Raw genomic sequence first — 24,547 nt, 5'->3', positions numbered from 1 at the left:
ATCTAAAATTACCCCTCATGGGCCCTACTGCAGTGCACATTTCACTGCAGTTCACATTTCAAATGTTCAAATAGAACATTTCATAGTTCTATTTCTCCAAAGTATCCGGTCTTATTTCCAAGGCCATCCTTTGAAACTTGTTTCCAGTTCCATTTCTCTCTCAACAATGTCTGCCCTATTCCATGGCATTTCTAAATCAGCATTTCTTATCCCAGAGTTTGCATACAGATGCACAAGACTGTGTGAGCCTTCTGTCAGGCTTTGAGAATTCCCTACAAATCCATTTCCCACAGTATTTAATAAGGATTTTTATGGTATTTAAGAAGGATTTGTTTTTGCACTTCACCAAGGTGGAGCACGCTGAAATGTGTGCACACGACAGGTCGTGTATACAATTTTATAGACCTTACAAATTAGCATATGCAACAAACATGCCCCAATGAGTTGCTTGAATGAATAGCATGAGTTCTTTTTATCTTGAATATTTTTTCCTGGATGGGCTTAATGTTGGTTTACAGGTTGTCTTTCAGAGGGGACCTTGGTTTCTCAAGATCACACAGGTCTTTGTGCCTCTTAACTGCAGGGCCTTTAGGATGTTTGGTTTTCTGGCTTAACAGAATATCAGGGCTATGTTAAGTTATCAGACTTAAGGAATTACAAATATGCATGCTAAGGACACTGAGAATACATAAAAGGTATATAAAAGAAAAGGCAAAAAATTGTCATGGCATCAAAACCTTTGGAAAATCTCCTGAGCATTCCAAGGATCAGGCTGCTGAGGGTTAAAGAGCTGCTGACGTCAGACTGGATTAATCCATCTTTTTTTCCAAAAAGAACTTGCTTTTAGGAGCTTTTTTGCTTCCCTTAGTGTTGTCATCCCTGAGCCTGTTTTCTGGTCAAACAGAAAACACCATGAATTGAGAAAGGAGCAGGTTATGTGAATTTGCCTTTTCCTCTCAGAATACTTCACTAATAAATAAATAAATAAATACATTTTTTAAAATGCATTATGGAATGAGGATATTTTCAAGACAGCAGTGCTGACACACAGAAGTAACCCCAATCTTTTTGACCGATAAAATTATTTTGTTGCTTTCAGGCAGTTAATTTTAATTCCATATGCAGATGACAAACCAATTAAATGAGACACAGGGTTGGACTTAGACCTCTCTTTCTTCCACTCCATTAATCCCTCAGTGCAGTCCTGGTGAACATGCAACATGTCCAGGTCATTTGCAAGAATTGTATCTCAAAGCAAACATGTTTTTTTCTCAAATTATAATTTTTTCCTCTAGAGAGTAAACAGGATATATGCAGTACAGTGTAAGGTATTTGTTTTAAAGAGAAAATCACAGAATGTGGGGTTTAGTGCTGTCAGTCCCTAAAATAATGTATATTTTAGATGCTGCAGGCAGGCGCTGTCACAAAATGCCTCCCTGGGCTGGGATGCACTGTGGGAAAGCTGATGCTTCCCTCGTGGAGCATCACCCAGATGCCCATACCTGTTCCAGCAGGTACATTTCAGCCCAGGCACACCTGAGAAAACAATGAATAAGTCATCAGCTCTGCTCCAGGCTAGACTTACATTGGGATCATGGAACTGATCCTTGCAACCAGAAACCCAGGCACCTGAACAAGCCCACGAGGTCAAACTTCTCCTGCGCCCTGGCTGACATTCAGAGGTCCCTTGCTGTCACCACTGGGCCTGTGCTGAGGGACAAAATTCGTGGTGTTGCAGCAAAGTTGGATGGATTTCCCTTTGGAAATGTTTTCCAGCTTATTAAGAAAATGTCCAGCTGTGAAATGGTTGCTGCTGGTAAGGAATAAGGACTAAAACTCTGGGAGGATTTTACAAGTGGTACAAAACAAGCCAGAACGAGGTGCTGACAGCAGGGTGGTGACAGCACCATCACTGGAGCTGATTTTATTGACTGTCAGTGTCTGACTATAAATACTTCTTTAAGGTGAAATTTCTTGGTCAATGCCCAGCATGTCTTCAGTTGTTTTGTGAAAACATGAAGGGAAACTCATTCTAGTCGTTAACCAAATAAACCTTTTAGTTAACCAAATAATTGTTAACCAAATAATCCTTTTTTATCCCTGAAGAGGTTAAACATTGCTGGATCAGTGCAAGGATTATGTTGAATCGAATCTAAGTGGATGTGAAGTGCATTATCAGTGCAAGCATGTTCCCCTTTTTGATTTTGGAGCTTTTTTCACCCTTTGAATCATTCCTTTGGTTTCTAGAAGGATTTGGGTCAGGCCAGTGCATTTCTCTTGCCCCAGAGCTGTGTGAAACCATCTGTGGGTTTGTTATCCCTGCTCACAGGTTTTGGTGGACACCTCCTGGCACTCCTGGGTTGCTCTGCAAGCAGATTCTTGTGCAATTCCCTAATTTGGCACTAAAGAGGCAACCCTAAGAAAAGCTGTGGGAGAAGCTGAAGTGGAAATGGAAGTAGAAAAGGCAGCAGTTCTGTCCTTTGCCACTGTTTACACTCAGAGTGAAAAACCTCGAGCTGCTCCCGGTTCTGTCCCATTCAAGAAGGGTTTTGCCTCACAAATGCACATTATTGTGTTGGGCTTTGACTCCAGCCAGCCAAAGGACATTCTGTCTGGCTTGAAAGCTTTGCTAAAAATTGCACTTGGGAACATGCTGTACCCTCTGGTTGCCATGAAAATAGCTCCAGCACAAAGTGGGGGACTCCACCAAAAAATCTTGCCTCCAACATTCTAGGTGCACACATGTACATCCAAATCTGCAGCACTGTGCACAGCTCTGACTGAAAGGTTTTGACTAAAATGTTTTAGTCCTTAGCAAACAAACTGAGCTTAAATCTAGAGCTTCCAAAAGCAGCACACCTTCCTGTGACCTTCAAAAGGAACATAAAGAAAATCCACACTGGACTGAGTTTTCCTTTGATTTAGGTGGTCTGTTTGGCTTTCTCTGACATGCAGAATATAATTTCAGTCCATCATTAATATTCAGGTTAATGAGCATTACACAGGCTGTCCTTTTGGTGACATTTCATACCTAGAATGAGAAAATATTCTCTATAGGTAATAACATTTGTTCTGTTCCTCCTCATGCCACCTCTCAAATAATCTGTGCTGCAGTTTGGAACCAGCACACTGCGATGCTTCAGGGAGAAACATCCTTTACTCTCACCTACTCTTTTTGTATTGTGCTTAAAGGAAGTGCAAAGATAATAAAATCTTTGCTTGGACTAATCTTTTATTAACACTTGGCCTGTGCTTTGCAACTTAATGGGCTTAATTTTATTCAGTCTTGATCCTGCAATTGCTCTGGTGCACATGTAAATATGAGGATGTGGTCATCTCCCTGCAGGACTCCAAGTGAAACCGCAGCAATTCTGTATTAATGAATTAATTAATGACTGTGTGAGCGTGGTGGGAGTGAAGCCAGCCCTCCAAGGGGCACCCAGAGAGTGCATTGCCCACGCAGGAGATGATTTGTTTGGTCCAGAGCACCTTGGGAGGCCATGGAGAGGCTTAAGAAAAACATTAGGCAGAACCTGGGACCATTAGTGGCCATTTTAATAATCTGCTGCTTTTTTTCCTCGAATGGATTAATGAAGTGAGGGTCCTTGCCAGTTCCACTTCAGGGAACTGCTGCTTAGTATAATTCTGTTAATTTTAAGCAAATAGCACTTTATTTTTCATCTGCCCAATGCCTGCTTCAGGAAGATGCTGCTGGTAGAGAATCTCTACCATAGTTACAGCTTCTGCTTTGTCCTGGTTTGCCATTTCAGCAGATAGAGATGTGTACAGAGTGTCTGTGACCCTCTGCGCCGCTCCAGTGCCACAGAAAGCTCATGCAGGACTCACAGTGGGCTGTCAAAGAACTTATTATCCACAGCACTAATGCAAAGGGTTGTTTCTCTTGTCTCCCCTGGCTCCCAGCACGAAGTCATGTTAAGGTGACAGCAACCATATTCTAAGCAGCATAAGAATTACAGATCCAGTGTCACCTGCTGACAAGCTTAGCACAGCTGCTGCCACAGCCACCCCTCCAAGGGATCTCACTTACACGGGGCCCTGTTTCAGTTTACAGCAGCTCAGCCTGTAAGCCACAAGAGCTGAATTTGCAGCTAATAAGGAACTTCTGTGTCGTGAGCCTGTAATTACGTAAGGAGCTCTGAGATCTGGGTCATCCAGGAAAACACAGCTTGGAGAAGTCTCTGGTGGGAAGCTGACTCAGGAGCCCTCAGCCTGGGGTGCAGGGGTGGTTTTGATGCCTTGGGCAGGCTGACCTGGAACAGAGACTGGGCAGAGCCAGAGAATAAAGCAGGGATTTATTGAAAGGCCTTTAGGGCACACCTTGGGCAGGACAAGAGCCTGGCCAGGGCTACACTCAAAGTAGACCCGAAATAGTCACAAAATGAACCCAAAATGGACACAAAATGGACCCAAAATGGACCCAAAATGGTCACAAAAATGGACAAATGGTCACAAGGTCTCACACTTTGATCAGTTTTGGTTCATTTGCATATTGGGGTTTAATTGTCCAATTCCAGCTCCAGGCTGGGAGGTCCCATCCTTCTTGTTCCTCCCTCCAGCCACCCCTGTTTGTGCTTTGGGGCTGAAAGTTGTCCTTGGTGTGCAGCAGGAGAAGGATTTGTTTTGTGTCCCTGCTGTGTGCAGTGACCCTGAGTGTGAGTTCAGAGCTGCACCCTGGGCAGCACAGGGGCTGGAATACAGGGAAGATAAAACTTGAGGCATCAGTTTTAGCTCTGTGTGTGCACAAACCCTGGAGGAGTTCACACCTCTGGTTTCTCCCAGAGAGGTTTGTATGGCTCAGTGCAGCTGAGCTGGGCTCATTCACCTCATTTTTAATTAATCTCATTCAGTTCCCTCTCTCTGCCTTCCCTGTGGTGCCCATTGCACACTTTCAGTGTGATCAGGGTGTGGTGGTTTTGCCCAGTTTGTGCAGAATTGTCCTTCCCCTTCTGCAGCCACTGCCTCAGCCTAAACCCATCGTTTGTTTTTCCAGTGGATTCATGAGCTACGAACTTTTATATTCTGACTTCATTCTCTGAATAACAGTTTTGCAGAGCCCCTGACTGCTTTGGTGAGGGTGGTTCTTTGGAGCTCAGCCCACGGTCCCTGTGAGTTCTGTGCTGGCAGTGAGTCACTGCTCCACGTCCCTGGGTGTCCCACGGAGCTCTGGAGGGCTCCGCGCGCTCCCTGTCCCCCACAGCACCCAGAGGAGATGGGCTCATTACCTTTGGAGCTGTTCAAAGGGAGCTGGCTATGAACAAAATGAAGGTTTTAAAATGCAGCTCACTCAAATGGAAATCGCTTTTTGCTGGAGCCGTGAAACAAGCAGGTTTCTCTCCGTGCCAGATTCGGTCTGTGGCTCCAAGAGCTGAGGCAATTGTAACTCTTCAAAAAGAAGAAAGGGAAGAGAAAGGCTGTGTTTTAGCATTTTACATTCAAATTATTATTCTTGCACTTTGAGAGAGACTTAATGTTTTAGCAGACATTAGGAGCTGAAAACAGTGACTCCATAGGACATTATGTTTGGAAAATTAAATGTTAATTAGAAGGCACTGTAGTAATGAACTGCTGCATGAATCACTGATTGTTTTTACAGATCTTGTTCAAAAAAATGAGGATGATCTATACTTACACGTATAAGGCAGTAATTTACATGGTTATAATGTTTTACTGCAGAACTGTACTTGGCAAATTCTAAAATAATAGCACTGGCAAACTTGGAAAAGCTGTAATATAAAATCAAAGTCTGTACTGTTTAACTTTGTTTTGGCAAGGCGTGGAAATGGAATTGAGGTTGCCACTTCCATACAATTAGCAGACAGTGTGATCTAGCAGCACAGTGACTGTTTTTGTATTAAGGTATAGAAAGGTAACTCCCAGAAATGCTCATTTTTGTGAATCCCTGCATGTGTTCTGCAGCAAACAGGAGTAAGGAGGTGAGGGTGAAAATACCTTTTTGTTCCCTTGCAGCTTGTCATCTAAATCAAAAGTAACAAGCTCTAAAATTTGTGAGGCTCTGCATGTCACAAAAGATTTGTAGTTTGTTTCCAGCCTTTGGCCATTTGTACTTCTAAGTGTTTCCAGGATGAAGTGTAACATCACTTGATTTAAGGGACATTTTCCTTTTACCTCTAGGCCAAGGCTAACCTATTCCAAGGTCGAGTGAAAGGAATTTGATGAATAAGTGGTGATTTTGGGTGGTTCACATCCCCAAAGTTTTCAGAGAGGGAATTAAGAATTATTGGCTGGTCATTTAGTGGCTAAAACACAGAGAAATGAAGGTTGACTTGCATCCCACTTGCATAAGGGACTAAAATCTGCAGTGGAAGCCTAAGCCCCTTAGCTGATATGAATTTTCCTTAATTTCCACCAACTAATCAGAAATCAGATAGAGTTGCAGTGGCAATTTCATTCCACTGCCTGCCCAGACTAATGTGTATTTAATGTTTTGGCTTCAGCCTGGAATGAGCTCTCACACTCCACTGAGCAGCGTAGCACTGCCAATAATAGATAATTATTAGGGGCACCACAGGCACCCAAGGTGATTGGCAGTGTGAAATGGTGACAACGTGTTGTTGCCAAAACTGATGAGTGCCAATGACAGTTGTGTGGTTTAGAGACTGAAATAACCTGCCTTTTCCCTTCTGCTGGGAGCATGGCAGGCCCTGATAGACACCCGAATCTCTGGCTCTATCTGTTAAACACAACAGGGAAATTTAGGGTTATTGACAGGGAATTTAGCGCGTGAAGTGGAAATTGAGTTATTGTAACAGATCAAAGCACAGAATGTTGCTCAAACTTATTAATGAGACAGGCAAAAACATGACAAGGATAATTCTGCAGAAGAAAAGATGTTTTCCTTTTTACCTGTGTCCCATCGAGGGTCTGTGTGCCCCAGCCACAAACTACTTTTTACTGCAGTTACTCTCTTTGTTGGAGCCATTAGCATTAATAAAAATGAATTAAATCTTGCTTTGGGATGAAATTTGTGCTGATCACTTTTAGTTCTTCATCCACCTCTAAAGACAAAGACATTTCCTGTTTCTGCAGCTGCATTTCAAATGAGTGAGCTGAGCTCTCCAGATAAGCCCAGTTAATGCAACTCATAACCAAGAGGTCAAGAATCTGTTAATGCTAGTTGTCCTCCCACGATGAACCAACCTGTAAGACTTAGAAACAGGAGGTTGCTTTTCTCCATCCCTTTGCATAAGCAAAAAGTTTGGTTTGTTTGGGGTTTTTTTTTAATAAATGAAATGTATCAAAATCTGTGTAAATGTGTTAAAATATGTTTTTAAGAGGAAATAATATTTTATCTCAAGGGAGAGTTGGAATCTAAACCAGATGCTCAAGAGACCAAAGCACTTACCCTTGTTTTCTATCAGTCCTTGGGATACTGAATGCCTGTTGGCCCTTGTTCTTTTATGGTATTTCATTAAAAATGAACATTTAACCCTTTGAAGAAAGGGGCAGAATCCTCAGGGAGTTTTGTTGGCTTTGTTTTGCATCCTGTCCTCTACGTTTGTTTTTTGTTTTTTTTTTTGCTTTGCTGCTGCAGCACCATGGTAATGAAATACATAAAAATAGTGCTCCCTCTTCCAGCTTTCACACAGCAGAGTAACTCAATTTCACAATGAAATTTGTCATGTTGATGCCTTATTACTTTGGTGATTCTTTTCTCCCTGATAAAAATGGTCTGTTTGCAACAGGAAGCAGACCTTGCTAATGCTGCCTGTTTTATACAGAGTCTAAAGGCAGAGGAGGTTGGGTTTTGTTTTGTTTTGTTTTTTCTCCCCTGGCTCCTTGAAACATCTCTCTCCTCACAGCTGCCCCAATGAGTTACACATCAAAACCTGGTAAAAGCTGTCCAGCATTCTCCTGAGATCTGTGTACTTTGCTTTATTTAGTTAATTTGGGGGTTTTTAAACATGACCTAAAGTCCTCTGTGTTATGACCACAGACTTTAGGGGATTGTGTGAGGAAAGAGCTCCTTCTAGTGACTGGAGAGCTGCTTCAAAAACCACAGCCTACCTCAAACACCAATATCTGGGGTTTTTCATTCCATTTCCATAGCTCCAAATATGCTTTTATTTTACTAGTAAAATAACAGGTAGTCCTGCTTTTGCAGATTTGATACAATTTAATAAGTTTCAGATTATTTTTTTATCGAAATATCAGGCCTTTTTTTTTCATTCTGTCACTGCTGTTAAAGATCTTATTGAAGTGTAATGTATCAAGATGTCACTGTAATTGCTCCATAAATTTTTGATATTTTCAAGCTGTTTCTGAAAAAAAAGGAAAAAAAAAAGAAAGACAGGTAGGTTTTAGTATAAAGGAAATGTTACTTTTTCATCTGTTTCAATATAATTTTTCTTCCAGGAGAGAAACTTGGATTCTCTAGTTATACCAAAATTCAGCTGAAAATTCAAGCACATGCATGGAGGAAGGGAGAGCATTGCAATAAGTGTTATAAAGAGTTACTGTCATGCTTGGCATGAGTTTTGTGGTTGCAAATGGTGCTGATTAAATGCCTGCAGGGAGAAAATTTCTCTCTGCTCAGACCATTGTGCTCCTGGTCCTGCAGAAGGAATGGAAGAAGGCTCCCAGTAGCTCAGTGTGGGAATTTCTGAGTCCTATGGGGAAAAAAAATGAAGGCTTTTCCTGGGAAATACAGGAAAATGAGGCTTTTCTGGCAAATACAAACCCTCCTGGTTTTTCCCCTCAGGACTGTCCCCTGAAGAGCAGATGTCCTGATCATGGACACGCTCACCTCGCTGGGTCTGGCCATGGAGCCAGCAGCTCAGTGCGGGGATTTTTGAGTTTTCCAGAAAAGTTTTTCCTTGGAAATGCCAAACTCCCTGATTTTCCCCCTGCAGGACTCTCCCCTGAAGGCAGTGCAGATGCTGTGGGTGAACCTGATCATGGACACGTTCTCCTTGCTGGTGCCAGCCACTGAACCGGCAGCTCAGTGCGGGGATTTTTGAGTCTTCCAGCAAGGCTTTTCCTTGGAAATGCCAAACTCCCTGATTTTCCCCCTGCAGGACTCCCCCCTGAAGGCGGTGCAGATGCTGTGGGTGAACTTGATCATGGACACGCTCACCTCACTGGCGCTGACCATGGAGCCAGTAGCTCAGTGTGGGGATTTTTGAGTCCTATGGGAAAAATGATCTTCCAGTGAGGCTTTTCCTTGGAAATGCCAAACTCCCTGATCTTCCCCCTGCAGGACTCCCCCTTGAAGGCCGTGCAGATGCTGTGGGTGAACCTGATCATGGACACGTTCACCTCATTGGCTCTGGTCATGGAGCCAGCAGCTCAGTGTGGGGATTTTTGAGTGTACCAGAAAAGTTTTTCCTTGGAAATACCAAACTCCCTGGTTTCTCCCCTGCAGGACTCTCCCCTGAAGGCCGTGCTGATGCTGTGGGTGAACCTGATCATGGACACGCTCACCTCACTGGCGCTGGCCATGGAGCCAGCAGCTCAGTGTGGGGATTTTTGAGTCCTATGGGAAAAATGATCTTCCAGTGAGGCTTTTCCTTGGAAATGCCAAAATCCCTGATTTTCCCCCTGCAGGACTCTCCCCTGAAGGCCGTGCAGATGCTGTGGGTGAACCTGATCATGGACACGCTCACCTCACTGGCGCTGACCATGGAGCCAGCAGCTCAGTGCGGGGATTTTTGAGTTTTCTAGAAAAGTTTTTCCTTGGAAATGCCAAACTCCCTGATTTTCCCCCTGCAGGACTCTCCCCTGAAGGCCGTGCAGATGCTGTGGGTGAACCTGATCATGGACACGTTCGCCTCGCTGGCGCTGGCCACGGAGCCGCCGACCGAGGCGCTGCTGCTGCGCAAACCCTACGGGCGGAACAAGCCGCTCATCTCGCGCACCATGATGAAAAACATCCTGGGCCACGCCGTGTACCAGCTCACCCTCATCTTCACGCTGCTCTTTGTCGGTGAGGAGCTCACCCCGGCTCGGAGCTGGGCTCACCAGCAGCTGGGTTGTGTGGCTGATGTGTCAGGATCGTTTAAACGTAAAGAGTTAACACGCATTTATTACGTCTGCCCTCGTCATCCTGGTTGGTGGGATGGGAGGCACATTGTGGCCACTTTCCATGTGTTGTTACCTTGGGAATGGCCTCATTGAGCTTTTTTACCCCTCACAAAATACAGGTTTGGGATTTGGCAAAAGTTTGTGTCAAAACACAGCGTAGAAGGTTGTGTTGTGTGGTAGTTTGGGAATGAAATGGTTTTTTCGAGAAAGTTCTAGTAAAACCAATCAGTCTCTAGGCATGAAAATTGACAGCTAATATAGCATTGGAGAGGTGATATATTTCTGTGAACACACAGGGTTAAACAGGAGTCAAACAGGTTAATAGGAGTATCCACCCTGCTGCTTCCACACTGAAATTCCATTGTGAGACTGGCCACGGTGAGCAGGGACGTAAAAACAAATTTTACAAACCCCACGAAACAAACCACAATAAAAACTAAGATCCATTTTACCAAGAGCAAAATGTTGTCCACAGTCCAGAAGTAATGTTGATCTTAAGTGGTATGGAAAGTAAGCAATCAGCATTAAGTGATACAAATAACACTCTGCTTTGACATTTAATTTCTGGAATGGATATTAAAAGGGGGCAAAAAGTCTAATTTATTGGATTAGTGGATTCTTCTTCAGGCCTTGCTGGCAACGGATGCTTTTTATAGGTTGTATTTTGGAGAGGGGAGGGAAGGAGGAGAAATGTTTCTTGCTGCAGGGAATAGTAGGAGCTAATAATAGATTCTGTTGCTCTACAATAATAACTGAACCCTCTCAAAGGACAGATGATTTTTTTCAGTTGGGTATTGTCTTCTTGTCACTTTGTAGTCGCTGTTAAATCACGTCTCGTCTTTCAGATTTTTTTTTCCTTACATACAGTCTTCCAGATGTACTGGAAATGTAAATTTCTGATTTTTAGGAGGTTTTTGAGCTCCACTGTGAAAGCCTGGTCCACTTTGTGGCCATCTGGCAGGTTATTTGGGAGGCACAGAGGAGGTGATGATCTGTTCACAGTGGAATTAAACCAAAAGAATTGCCAGGTTTCTCAAGAGAGGTGGTCTCTAACATTGTTAGATTTACAGGGAGTTTTGAGAATATCTGCTTTAGGAAATTGGGATTTCAAGTTCTCTAAAACAGGTGAAGAAAATCTTGGTAATTCATGTGATATGAATCTTGGAACAAGAACTTTTGTTAACTTTATGGGGAGTTAGAATGGCTTTTTGATGAGTTTTATGGTTTGAAATACTTCTAGTGAGCCAGGTGAAAAACAAACCAGGCTTCTCCTCCCTGCTCCTGTGTGTCTTTGGAAAACTCCTGCATATTTTGAAGGACACACCCCAGACAATTTTCTGATGAGCCTTGGAAATAGTATTTTCCTTTCTGAACTCCATAAGGCTCAACTTTGCAGTGACATCATGTGCAAAACTCAGTGCTTCCATAATTAAATTTCAAATTAATGAGAATTATTTCTATTTTAATCAAATAATACTTCCTTTCTTTTGTTAGAGGTTTCTTCAGAGACCAGTACCTCAAGTTTTCTCTTTTTTTAATTTTATTTAATTTTATTTTTTATTTAGAAATTCATTGTGTTACAACATACAGTAAATGTCTTTGAGGCATCAGAAACCCAGAATTCACTGTCTGGTCCTGTCAGACTGTGGTATATAAAAAAAATCTTAACTTTATATTTTCAAAACTCACCACATTTTTACAGTTACTCATCATGGTTATATCTTGCTTTTTTATTGGTCAGATCTGTGAGTAAAGGCTGAATTATCAGTTTAAATGGCAGTGCCTGCTGCTGATCAACCCCAAATCTATTTATAAATCAAATTTAAACCCAGGAATGCCTGTGGTTTTTGTCATCGATATCCTTCAATTCTTGGCAGAAGCTACTGGATTAGTAAATGAGTAAAACCTGATGAACAGGGGTGGCTTCTAACCACTGCAGAAAATTCAAATAGATTGGCAATGACCTTAAGATTTTGTTACACCTGAAAGATTTGAGTGCTTTTCCTGCTTGGGTAGGTAAGAGTAGAACTGACAACGTTGTGTAGGTAAAGAGTTGAAAAGCTTCTTGTTCAGTTGAGATGTGCTTTTCTCATTGGTGCAAGAAAAGTTTTACCTGCAAAGGTGTTAAAGCAGAGCAGAGAAGGCTAAAGAAAGCCAGGGGAGTAGAAATTGCTTTGATTCATTCTCGAGGGCACTTTTCTTTTTCTCTTACACCCAGGTGAGAAAATGTTTAAGATTGACAGTGGGAGGAACGCCCCTCTTCACTCCCCTCCCTCCGAGCACTACACCATCATCTTCAACACCTTTGTCATGATGCAGCTCTTCAACGAGATCAACGCCCGCAAGATCCACGGCGAGAGGAACGTCTTCGACGGCATCTTCAGAAATCCCATTTTTTGCACTATTGTCCTGGGTACCTTCGCCATTCAGGTAATGCTCTGGGCAGGAATCAGTCACTGCTCATCACAAATCCACCCCCAGTTGGTGGGGGCTGTTCTTTGTGTTTTCTTTTTTTAAAAAAATTTAAATCCGAGTGCTGCAGGAGGCCCATTTAATGCTGAACCGCCTGGTTTCATGCATTTTCTCAATCAATGCAAGTGTTAATAATGGGAAATGATATGTAGCCATACTAATAAAACAGAAATTTTGATCCTTACAACAGGGTTAATTCTTTAATTAATCTTAGCATGTGCAGTGATAACAGTCATCATTGATATTGTAAATGGTTTTTAAAGAAGAAATTGTTAATTAGCATACCAACAAAGCATTTTACAATTATTTATTACTCCTTGAAAAGACAAATTTGCCTTCAGATAGCTGATGCTGAGCAGTTCTTCTGTTCAGTGCCACTGCCCAATGCTGCTCAGTATTCCCAGCAATAATGCCCCTGGATTGTGATTCCTCATGTTCCTCTCCTGAATTTGCTGTCCCATCACAAGTGAACATAATCACATTTTCCCCAAAGTTTTCTTCTTTAAGAATTCCTCCTTCTGCTCCTGCATCCATTCTTTTGCTGGCATCCATCCTGTACTTGATACAATTTGATATTATCATTTAGAAATCTATTTTTATCCTGTCATTATTGCTCTGCAGTGGCAGCTCAGTTTTGGCACCTCTCTGCTGGGAGGAGGAAGGAGGGGGAAAGAGCAGTTTGACCTTGGGCTGCAGTGATTTGAAAGGGGGAACTGCTCAATAAACTGAATATTGGGCAAAGGGCAACAGTGATAGGAGCAGAACTTCACAGTGATGGTTTTTAACGGCTTATTGAAAATCATGAGTTTAAATCTTGGACAATTTAAATCTCTGGGTGAGATTTCAGGTCCCTGATTTTGCAGCAGAAATATTAAGAATATCAATAATATCTGGTTTTCAGTTAGCAAACCCTTCTCAGTCTGCTCAGACTCTGTGTGTTGCTGTCCTGCTGAAGGTGTGGGGTTCTCCCACCCCCTTCCTCCAGCAGATCTAGAGTTTTCTGTACCCTCTGTCTCTCTTTGGAGCACACCTGTAAATGCACAAGAAAATGTTACTCAGGGGGAAAAGTCTCTCTTGCAATGGACATTGCAAAATAAACTGGGTCAGGGTCAATCAATCCCCAGTGTGGAATACTCAGGAGCTGGGAGAGCACGTGGGGACTGCCCTGTTCTCTCTCTTCCTGACCCTTCATATCTGACCACTGGTAAATAGGAATCTGAGGAACTTTAGTCTGAACTGGGATGGCTTTTTGTCACTTTTAATTGGGGATGCAGAGGTTTGTGGGGTTTGATGAGATTTTTTTGGGACCAAAATTCTGCAGGTTTTTTTTGTTGCTGTTGTTTTTGTCTGGTTGTGTTTGGATTTTTTTTTTCGTTGCCTTTTCGCCCTGAAAAAATTGACCCCTATTCCCCCGTGCTTCTCTTTGTAGATAGTAATTGTCCAGTTTGGAGGAAAACCCTTCAGCTGTTCTCCCCTGCAGCTGGACCAGTGGATGTGGTGTGTATTTATTGGATTAGGAGAGCTGGTGTGGGGTCAGGTAAGCATTCAGGAAGCTGCACATTCAGAGGTGTGATGTTCTTGGTGTTCCTGTCATTTCCGTGCTCTCTCTCAGTGCTCAGTGCAGCCCTCACTGAAACCCAAGGTGCTCTCTGAGAGCTCCAAGGAGAGATTTATTAGAGAGGATAATTTATCTCTCTGCTCCTTTGGGGATTTTTGTTAGTTCTCATATCTTTCCTTTCTAGCAGGGTGTGCTGTCACCAGGGCCATCTTCAGTTAGGCTTTTTTGTGAAAGATGTTGAGTCACAACTGAAGCCTTTTAGCCACAAAAAATGCAGCAAAAGCAAATGCACTGTGACCTTCCCTGGAACAGGATTCCTCCTGTAGGACGTGGCAAAATTTTGGAGCTGAAATTAAATTCCAGTTCTAGGTCAACCAACTCATTCTCTGTCTGAAGTTGTCGTTTTGGCTTCTGTCATAGGAAAAAAAATCCAATGTCTTTAAAATATTCCTGCAGTGATTCTCCATCCACCTAATTCTGTGTGTGAAGGATGGAAGAGGGAGTGCAAAAAAAAAAAAAAGAAAATAGATTTTTTTGCCTTTCATAGTTGTAGAAAATGGCAGTTAAATTAACATGTCCTTTTCAATTTCTGCTATATCCTCTGTCATCATTGGCTAATATATAATTACATATTGATGGAGAAAGAAATGTCAATGAGATGATATGAAATAAATTGGGATTAACTCTGGAAGTGATATACAGACACCATCAGTATTGTTAACATTCTACAATATTCTTTTATGTGCAAACACAGGTTGCAAAGTTAATAATAATAATAATAAAAAAATAAAAAAATAAATAATAATAATAAAAAAAATAATAATAATTCACCTCTGAATGCATTAACAGGGTATTTAAATTGTTGCCAGCTGGTGCAGTAAAGAAAAGTGTGAAGTTACATTTTTTCTCTCAGATGCAAAGAGATTTGTAGATGCAGAGTTTGCCTCCATGAAGAGTCAAGAAATTGCCCATTGCAATTGAACTCTGCTGTGGTTCTGCTGGAACTGTAGTGAATAAATATTTGCTTTCCAATCTGATTATCTGTTCTCTTCTAGAAAAAAAATTAACTTTTTTTGACAGTTTGGCCTCATTTTTCCTTAGAAATAATCTCAGAAACAGAACAGCTTTTAATGCATATCTGAATTATGGCTGAAAACCACCACTATTACACGATTCTGCTGTAATAATTACTTGAGGTTGGGATTTGACTTCAGGCCTTGCAGGAGGAAGAACTGAAATCAGTTTGATAATCTCAGAAAGGAAGGATTTTTTGGTTTTGATTTTTTTTTCCAACAGTTTGGAAAATATACCAGCTTTTGGACAAAGGGGAAGTCACTCAGGGAGAGGGAGAAGAATCCAAACTGCTTCGTTCAGCTGTGAAAATTTCCCACAGCCTTTGATCAATTTTTTGGCTTCTAAATGTTGTTATCCGTGGCTATTACACAACCATCAAGAACTAATACTAATATCAGCATTTTTTTCCACTTTACTTGCCCCAGGTTTGTTGTGAGACCTTAGACATTAAATTAAAACTGATACTGGAACACCTCCACAGTTTTATCACTAAGAAGAAAGCAAATATGGGGGAAAAAATCCCCTTGTGGTCAATATTTAGTGACCAGAAAAGAAAAAAAGGAAGCTAAAACTGATCAATTTTGTCCATATTTACACGATTTACAGTCTGTGGCAAGGCCTTTCTTCATGGAGCTCTTCAGTGAGAGAGAATTCTGTTCCTTTGGCAGTGATGCTTCCCTTTTCTGTCTCAGCCTTTTCTCTGCTGCTGTGACTCATTCTAATTCAGCACAAAACAAATTTGCTCTTTTTTTATTTTTTAATCCACGTCCTGAACCCGCTGTTCTTGTGAACCATGAAAAGCAATCAAGATTTCCAAGTTTCAGTGTCAAAGCAGGCACCTCTGAAAGGAATTTAGAAGAAGTTCCAGGAAGTCAATTTGAGATGCTTTGAGGGACAGTTTTCCAACAGCTCCCCTCTCTTCTGAAAACCAAGACTTTCTCAAGTAGTTCATATCCCGTTCCCAGAATTACTGATCACTTATTAAAACTGTGCTCATTTTTCTGGGAATAATATTTAGTTCTTTATTCTACATCTATTGAGTCTGTGTCCTGAACTGGGCGGGTGTTGGCAGATACAGAAAATAAATGAATAATAAAAAAAGGCCATGTAAACACCTTAAGAAAATAATTAGAGCAGAGTCTCGTCAGCTTGGCTGAGGTGCTGCAAGGGAGGAACACTGTCACACACAGTCCTGACCCAATACAGTTATTTTTATGAATATTAAAAATCCTTTATCATCATCACTTTCATCAGATCCCAGTAGTTTCTCTCTGTAGAGTGCTGGCATTGTAGTTTGAAAGCTGGGAGGCTGAAGGACTTTCAGTAAGTATTTAATTGATGAGCATTTACCCTTTTTTTCTCTCCTGCTCTGTCTTTGCTTGTGTCACACCATTAATTTTTCAGGTTTGCATCTTGTTTTTCACCCCTCCTTTTGAAAGGTTTTATAGTAGTATAGAAACTGGGTTTGGTTTGTTTATTTTTGGTTTTATTTTCAATCTGTCTTTATAAACATGGTAATAAAACTGTGCATTGTGAAGCTCAAGGAGACGCTAAGCAAACTCTAAGGTTTGCTTTCACCCTGGAAATATCCAGAACCTTTCCATGTGTCTTCACTGAATCCATTCCAATTTTCCAAAGCTCTCCTCACCAATTTTCCTGCAGCTGTCTTGGTTCTCTCTTCATTTTTCGTACATCTGAGCTTCACAGCTGGGGTTGCTTGCTGCTGAAATGAAGACAAAAAAGAAAATTGCAGCAGTTTTTTTGCTAAGTGGGTCTAATAATTTGCTTTGTAGGAGATTGACTTTAAGCATTCAGTGTGTTCCAGGTAGTGTCTCGTTTAAATTGCCATGATTTGCTCCTGGTTTCATGCAAGGAATCAGAACAAAGAGAAAATGACTGCCCAACAGGGAATCACTGAAATGGATTTAAAATAATCATCCAGCTACAGTATCTGCAATTTTTAAAGATTATTCTCCTGTATTAGTTATTTCCAAGGACCACTTGGGTGGGCAAAAAGAATAAGAAGAGGGGTTAAGTTAATCGGAATTTATTGGCAGTAAGGACACGGAGTGAGAGAGAGCCCTGAGAGAGATCCAACAACCAGATCCACACCTTTCAGAAAACTCAATTTTGATCAATGCCAGGAAAGCATTCCAGCTGCAGGAACAAAGGGAAGCTGAATCCATGCACCAAAGGAGTGTGAGAACTTTTATCAGCATGAGATACAATGAATTTTCTCCTCCCATTGCCATAAGTCATTCCAAATACCCAAACTCTAATTGCAGAGCTATCAGTCTGATTAGGTTTTCTTTACATAATCACAGTGAAATATTTCCATCTTGTTTTATCTTCTATTTGCTTTATTGATAAGACTTTTCCCAGCCTTGGACCCCCTCCACGCTGTGGTTTAGTGGTGCAAGTCATGCCCATTGTTTACACAGTAATTTAAATATTTTTGGGACTGAAATGGAGTTGTCCAAAGTGCTGTTAGGAGCAGGCTTAGCTCACCTTTATAGATCTGACTAAAATACAATTGCTCTTTTGTGATTAGCAGATTGTTATAGTGTTGCTCTTGAATGAGGCTTATGTTTTCAGTACTTTTTTATAATTTTAGGTCATTGCAACCATCCCAACAAGTAGGCTAAAGTTTTTAAAGGAGGCAGGGAGGCTCACTGAGAAGGAGGAGGTCCCTGAGGAAGAGCTCAACGAAGACGTTGAAGAAATAGATCATGCAGAGAGAGAGCTCCGACGTGGACAAATCCTCTGGTTCCGAGGGCTCAACAGAATCCAAACCCAGGTATGCTAAAAATAAATGTCCCCAAGGTCTAAAGACACCCAAAGAAATGATTAATGTGAGATCAAGGCACGATAACGTTAACAGGAAAGCCACGGAGTGTTTGTGTGTGTGGAGGATGGCACTGGTTAATTGTTGTGGAAGGAAAAACATGAAAAACAAAACGGGGGAACTGAGCAAACTGTGTGCAGCAGAAGAGATAAACTGAAAGGATAAAAAATGATAACATTTTATCAAAACCAGGAACCTGTGATTTAAGAATACTGTGACTGGATGTTCTTTTTCTCCCAGAGTGATGACAGCTCATAAAATTGTGCTGCTTGGCCAACGTCAGCTCACAGAATGTTATGAAAGCTTTCTAAAATGTATTGCTTGATTTGCTCAACAACAACAACAAAAAATACATTGTTGCTGCCATTGCTGCACTAACAGAATAATTGAAATTGAGTCTGAAGTATGAGGTACAATTTGATTAAAAAAATAAATCGGTGCAGTTCTGGCACTGCCACACATCGATCATGATTAAAAGGGATTGATTTTCTTTCCTATTAGGTAATGAAAAATGTGGTTCTGGATTTTAGTAGGAATTAAGCACCCATTGAATACTGAGGTGTAAGAGTTGGCTATCAGGAGTGATTCCTGAGAAACATCTCTCCCCAGCTTTTGCCAAACACAAAAATCCACGGCATTTTTTAATATAGCAAACCACTGCACTGAATCATGGTGCTAAAAATAGTGCAGGTTAAGGAGCTGTGAAATTTGTCCTGGAGTGCTGAAGAAAATCGTGTGAAGTGTTTTGCCTTTTCCATCGCAGTGAAGTGTTTCACTGCACTCAGGTGTGCTCTGCTTGATCTTTCTAAGATCAAGTATTTCTGCCAGCTTGCAGCAGAGAGCAGATACCAGCACATCAGATGTGCGTGTTTTACACCAGCCTGACAAGAAAAAGAGGTGAATAATTAAGAAAAAAGGTCTTTTTTTCTTGAAAGAATCTTCTAAAGAACGTTTTTGTCTCAGAAGATTTGGGGGTTTTGTCTTCATCCCAGATAAACGGCACATTCTGCTTTTGCACACCTACAAATTGTTACATTTTTTGGTGGGAGGGGGAAGATGCAGCCTTGAATTTAGAAAAAAATGATGGAAAGAAGCCAAATTGGGGCAGTGAGGTCTCTTGGCTGCATGTGCAGAGCATAAAATAAGGAGGGTGGAAGCTACTGGTAGAGAGATTAAGAGCTGGGGGATTCCCAGGGCTCTGTGGTAAGTGATTAAATACGGATCTTCAGCTTGGAGCCTGCGTGTCTTGACTCCATTGAGTCAGGAGCACTCATCACCAGAGAAAATTCAAATTTCAGCTGTGCCAAGCAGGTGCCCAGGCAGTGGTGATCTTCAGGGAAAGATGACCTCTAAATGTGCCTTCTTCTCTCCCTGGTGGCTGTAGGAGGAGTGTTGCCTGTTGGCACTTCTGTCAGGATGTCTTTCTGGTTGGGGTGAGTGCAAACAGCTTCGAGCAACACAAAGCAAATGACATCCCTTCAGTTCTCTGTCTAGTCTGAGAGGTAGCTTTTAGTTCTGCATCTCCTTGTCCACTTAATTCACAGAGAAATGATTCCTTTGCACTACTTAAACCCAAATGAACATTAATGATACCTCTTTGCTAACATCCATCTTGGTTTCCTTTCTGCTCTTAGTTGTAGAAGCTCCTCTAGTAGGAAGTCTCCTTCCTCTCTGCCAAGAGACCTCCGTGATTTTTCTTCTCATTTTATTTACTCAATGTCTTTGATTTTTTTTGCATCCATTTCACATCTGTGGAATGATAATGAAAAAAAAAAACAAACCCCAAAACGAAAATGGGCCAACAGATTCCAAAGCAGTGCCCAGAGGATAATGATGGACTTGGGTCAAATTTAATCCCTGCTGGAGGCCCCCTGAGCTGGGTGTGGGGCCCACCCAGGTGGATCCATCCCCTTATAACACATTTCTCAGGAGGCCTGCAAAAGAAGAGCTCCTGGAAGAAGATTGGGATGTCTTTAGCACCCCTGGGAGGATTTTCAGGAATGCTCTGCTGTCTAATGCACTCCTGGAGATGTGGAAGCAGGAGCTGGAGCATCCCCTCATTTTATATCTCTGAGGATGGCAGAGCAGGATGATGCTCTGTGCTCAGGACCAGACTGGTCATTCAATCCTAACAACACCAGTTTCCACGCTTGTGCTGTAAATTGAATTATTTGCCCTTATTTTCTCTTCAGTCACTCTTGGACAGATGGCCCCAGCCCCCAGCAAAGCCTTCACTGCTGAAACAAAGAACCAGCAACAGGCTGGGTGTTGTTTCCAGATATCCAACACATCTTCCTTGGAGTGCTCCCATTTAAACCCACCCAAACTGAAAAATTTTGCAGTGTTAAAGAGATTTTTTTATCTGCATCCTCTCTCAAACAGAGAGTTCAACCCCAGACACCAGATAAAGGATTTCCACTGGGATTTTTCTCTTTCTGTGAAGACATGCATAAATTTACTTGAAAGAGAAGTGTATGAAAAATGCACATATCTAAGGCAGAGACTGGCTATCGACTCCTGGTGCTCTTTCTGGCCTCCTTTTGTTCATTTAGATTTTTTTTGTCTGATAAATACACGATAGGGAATCTCAGGGTGGATGTGTGTTCTCCTTCTTGGAATGGAAGTGTTTCCTTCCTGGGAAGCTCTCAGGTGACCCCTGAGGGATGGAGCTTCACAAATGGTTTATCTTAAATATGAAATGTTGAGGAGGATCAAAAAGGGGTCTGAAATTGCATAGAGGGAGGACTTTCCAACAGTTTTCTGCAATTTTGTCCAGGTTTTTGTTGCCATTCTCACAAATTCTTCATTCTGAAGGAAGACAAGACTGACCACACCCTCTTGCCAGGTCTAACAGCCTTTGGGAAGTTCACCAAGTTCACCTTGAGGCTAAACTGTATAATCTGAGCAAAAAGCAGAAAACCACATCTCACCTCTTTTAATTGTGTACTGAAAGGTTCTCCAATTCCCTCACACTTGAGAATGGAAACTCCTGAAGTGAGGGGATTCAAAAACATCTCAAGTTTGTCAGAATTTTACACCCCCAGCCCGATTCTTTCCTCCTCTGCTTCATTCATCCTGAAATTCAGTTTGCTTTGACTGCCTCAGGTGGGAAACAACTGCCTGAAGTGTTTTGAGAATAGAAGGCAAAGCTGAAAAAAATTACAGTTCACAGGGTAAATGTTACTTAAAGATTGTTCCTCTTCAGATGCGAAAAAGCCACACAGAGGGGCTGGACTGCATTTTTCACCCTTCATTTTTCATGTAGAAAACATAAAAACTTTTCTTTTGAACCAATTCAAACCTTCCAGCAGTGGAAGTCACTCCTGGCAAGAGGTTCTGAAGTTGGGTAAAGAGCCAGCGCCTCATTTTATGGTTTCCATGTAGCTTTTAATGTAGAAACCATCGTGGTAGCCTTGTGCAAGTGGAATGGAAACTTTTTTATTTCATACAGAAAGGTGGCCTTTATTTAAAGGGTTTTTTTTGTTAATTTTAGATTCATATCCTGCTTGGAGATTAGGGGATTGATACCTGGGTCTTCGTCACATTAATGACAACAGAAATGCTTCTGAAAATCTGTTCTGTGTTAAAAACAAGGAAAAAAATCTCTCTTCTGCCAGGACTATTCTGTTACTATCAGGGTTTTTTTTAAAATTGCTAAGCACTGATATTTTTATTTGCTGTGGACACCTAAAAAATTTGATCTTCTAGAGTATAGAACCTAGAGAAAAATGAGGCAGGCATGAAAAATGTCAACCTTATGGATAAGCTTCAAATGTAGGACAGGTTTTTTTTCCTCTACCTGAAGGCCTATAACGAAAACATGACTGCATCCTATATCGTGTTGGAAATTTTTTATACTTATGAGTTTTTGTTTCCTTTCTCCTCTTCAGCAGCTTGAATTGTTCTAAATAAATGCATTCCTTTGTCATGGAAAGGTTCCATCTTAATTCAAAATGCAGTATTTATTTCCATGAGCTCTTTTCTTCTTTGTTATTGTCTCCTTGGAGAAGACAGACTCTTGGGCCAAGTTCTTCTCTTCTTTCTTGGCTTCAGGCAGAGCACAGCCCTGCATGTTCAGCTTTTAGGATTCTGGGGAGATTGTCATCCTCCCACCAGGAGTTATATCCATGAAGAGCTGGAGTTCCTTTCTCCAGGAGAAAAGCAAATTACATGGCTGTAATTCTTCTTCTCTGAAGAAACCATTAAATACAGATCTTCCCTCATCTTTTCACTCTTGTACCAAAGGCTTTCAGTTTGTTAGGAAGACTTTTTCCCATCTAGAAACCCCCTTTGGCTCAGGGTTTATCACAGAAATACACATTTCATGCCCTCAGTGAGAATCTTTAAAGCCTTTTTTGAATGGTCTCTTTTGAAGAGTGCTCTGTCAGCTGGGTTAGACCCCAAGAACCCAAGATCTGTATTTAATTCTGCTTTTGTAGCATCTTTCAGGTGAGTATTTAATGTGCCAGAGGTTTGAGCTATGTTGTTTTCCATGAGCCTGAGCTGAGGATCCCCTCATCCCCTGTCCCATGTGCAAACTCACCTCACACTGCCCCTGAATTGCTGTGAGATTTGCACTGGACGTGTAATTCTGCTGCCAAAACCAAACCTCTCCAGTGCTGTGGGGGCTGCTGAGCACTGCCCAGCCCTGGGTGTGCACAGGGAAATGGCAGCAGGGCCCAGACAGAACAAATCAGCTGCTTGGGCTCTGTGGAGGAAAATTCACTGTGATAATTGCACAGCAGTAACCTGGGATCCCTTTTCCAGCTGGCTGGGGTTGATTATTACCATAAAAAACCACAGGAAAAGAAACAATAATGGCCAAAGATAAGATTAAGGGAACATCCATATTATTAAAAATGCAGCCCTACAAATTGGTTTATTCCTAAGTGTGGCCACAGCAGAAAATCATAAATTCATTCTGGTGCTTCTGACTTGGAGAATTTAGGAGGGTTTGCACCAAGATTTGTGCTGTTTAAATGATAAAAATGCCACCAGTTTACCTCTTTCTAGGCTGGGACTCTCCAGAAATGTGGATTACATGATCTGGTAACAGTGGGTTGCTCCACACAAGTAGTTGGGTGAACTCCTCCTGTGGAAATTCTGCTGCTTTGTCTTTGTTGTGGTTGCACTGATGCAACAGAGGGGACGTTTTGGGCTGTAGGGATTTGTGGGATTTACTCCTGCCCATCCCTGGCTTTCCCTCTGTACCCAGAGCCTACTTTTTATGAGTTTATACTGGTGCCAAAGTGAAATACTCAGCTCTGTTCCTAACTCATCCTCTGTTTGTGGGGAGTAAAAGGTGCTCAGGATGGATCTGTCAAACGGGGAATACAGCAGGCACATGAAAATGAGTAGAAAATTGTCATGTTATTTGCTGCAATAGTCAATCCAGTGCCACATCATTTTCTGGGTGGTTTTAAGTGCTCTGTATAAAGATAAAATGTTAATATTTTAAAATCTCCAGTTATAAAAGCCCAACATTCTTTATCACTCTGCTAAATTTATACAATCTTCCATTACAGAAACAGTCAGCTAAAACACTGGAAGAATTATTTTATCAAACTAGTGTACTGACAACCCTGGGTTTGTAGACAAAATGGAGTCATATATTGAATTTTAAAGTTTTTATGTTATGGTTGAGTTTCATCTCAGTCCCTCTCCCCCAGATTTCCAAATTTTTCTCCCCCTGGAGAGACACAACAACACAATTTTAATCTCAGCAGGAAAAAAAAAGAGTGGAGATTAGTTATACCAAGTACTCCAGCTGATTTTGTTTACCGCTAAATAAAATGGTTTAAACTTTAAAAAACTGTTATTTCAACTCTTCCGCTCGTTTAAAGTGACGCAGCTCCGCCGCCTCCCACGGAGCTGCCTCATTTTAATCCAGACAGAAAATCCCAATCCTCTCTAAAAGCACTGAAAGGAACCCCTCGGTTCCAAGGGAAGCAGAAGCGCGCGCACGGTCGATTTGTTGTTTTTCATGATTATTCCTGTCACTTATGCAACTGTATCCATACTTTAAGCAACTTGTCTCGTTCTTTCCTCCGTTACAGATCGAAGTAGTCAATACTTTCAAGAGTGGCACTTCCTTTCAGGGGGCTCTCAGGAGACAGTCCTCCGTCACAAGCCAGACCCAGGATGTAACCAATATTTCTAGCCCTAGTCACGTATCGTTATCCAATGCTCTTTCCTCTCCTACCAGCACCTCTGCTGCTGCGGCTGGGCGTGAGTGTGAATTCTTACTGCACCCGACCCTCAGAGATGCCAACTTAGCCAGAGTCCCTTCACGCTCTGCCCCTCCCCGGGCTCTGCCCCCACCTTAATTAGCTCAGAACTTGATTACTTTGTGTACGGGAGATGCTCCCCGGGAGTCGCGCTCTCTTTGCTGACTCGCAGCGGGCGTGGGAAATGGAAAGGTAGAAATTCCACTGAAGGGTTTGGTTTGCAGCCTTGGGTTAATGGAATAAAAAAGGTACACAAACATCGGGCAGAGAAATCATTAATTTATGTTCCTGTAGTTACAAATAAGAGTG

The 24,547-nt window shown here is 41.8% G+C and overlaps 1 protein-coding gene across 15 annotated transcripts in view; it reads left to right on the top strand.

The window, feature by feature from the left end:
* Nucleotides 1–24,547, top strand: part of ATP2B2 (ATPase plasma membrane Ca2+ transporting 2) — a 412,644-nt gene that overhangs the window by 374,225 nt on the left and 13,872 nt on the right. For 10 of the 15 annotated variants that reach the window (XM_063411251.1, XM_063411249.1, XM_063411250.1 and 7 more), the window contains 4 exons: nucleotides 9,751–9,964; nucleotides 12,281–12,492; nucleotides 13,964–14,071; nucleotides 17,781–17,963. In XM_063411251.1, the coding sequence (XP_063267321.1) occupies nucleotides 9,751–9,964; nucleotides 12,281–12,492; nucleotides 13,964–14,071; nucleotides 17,781–17,963 (717 nt within the window). Of the gene's footprint in view, nucleotides 1–9,750; nucleotides 9,965–12,280; nucleotides 12,493–13,963; nucleotides 14,072–17,780; nucleotides 17,964–19,395; nucleotides 19,445–24,067; nucleotides 24,240–24,547 lie in introns of all 15 variants that reach the window. The other 5 variants (XM_063411252.1, XM_063411248.1, XM_063411253.1 and 2 more) reach the window with 3 other exon arrangements.

The sequence above is a fragment of the Prinia subflava genome, chromosome 14 (genome assembly GCF_021018805.1).
Source record: "Prinia subflava isolate CZ2003 ecotype Zambia chromosome 14, Cam_Psub_1.2, whole genome shotgun sequence".
NCBI lineage: Eukaryota > Metazoa > Chordata > Aves > Passeriformes > Cisticolidae > Prinia > Prinia subflava.
This window is presented reverse-complemented; position numbering and strand designations above follow the sequence as displayed.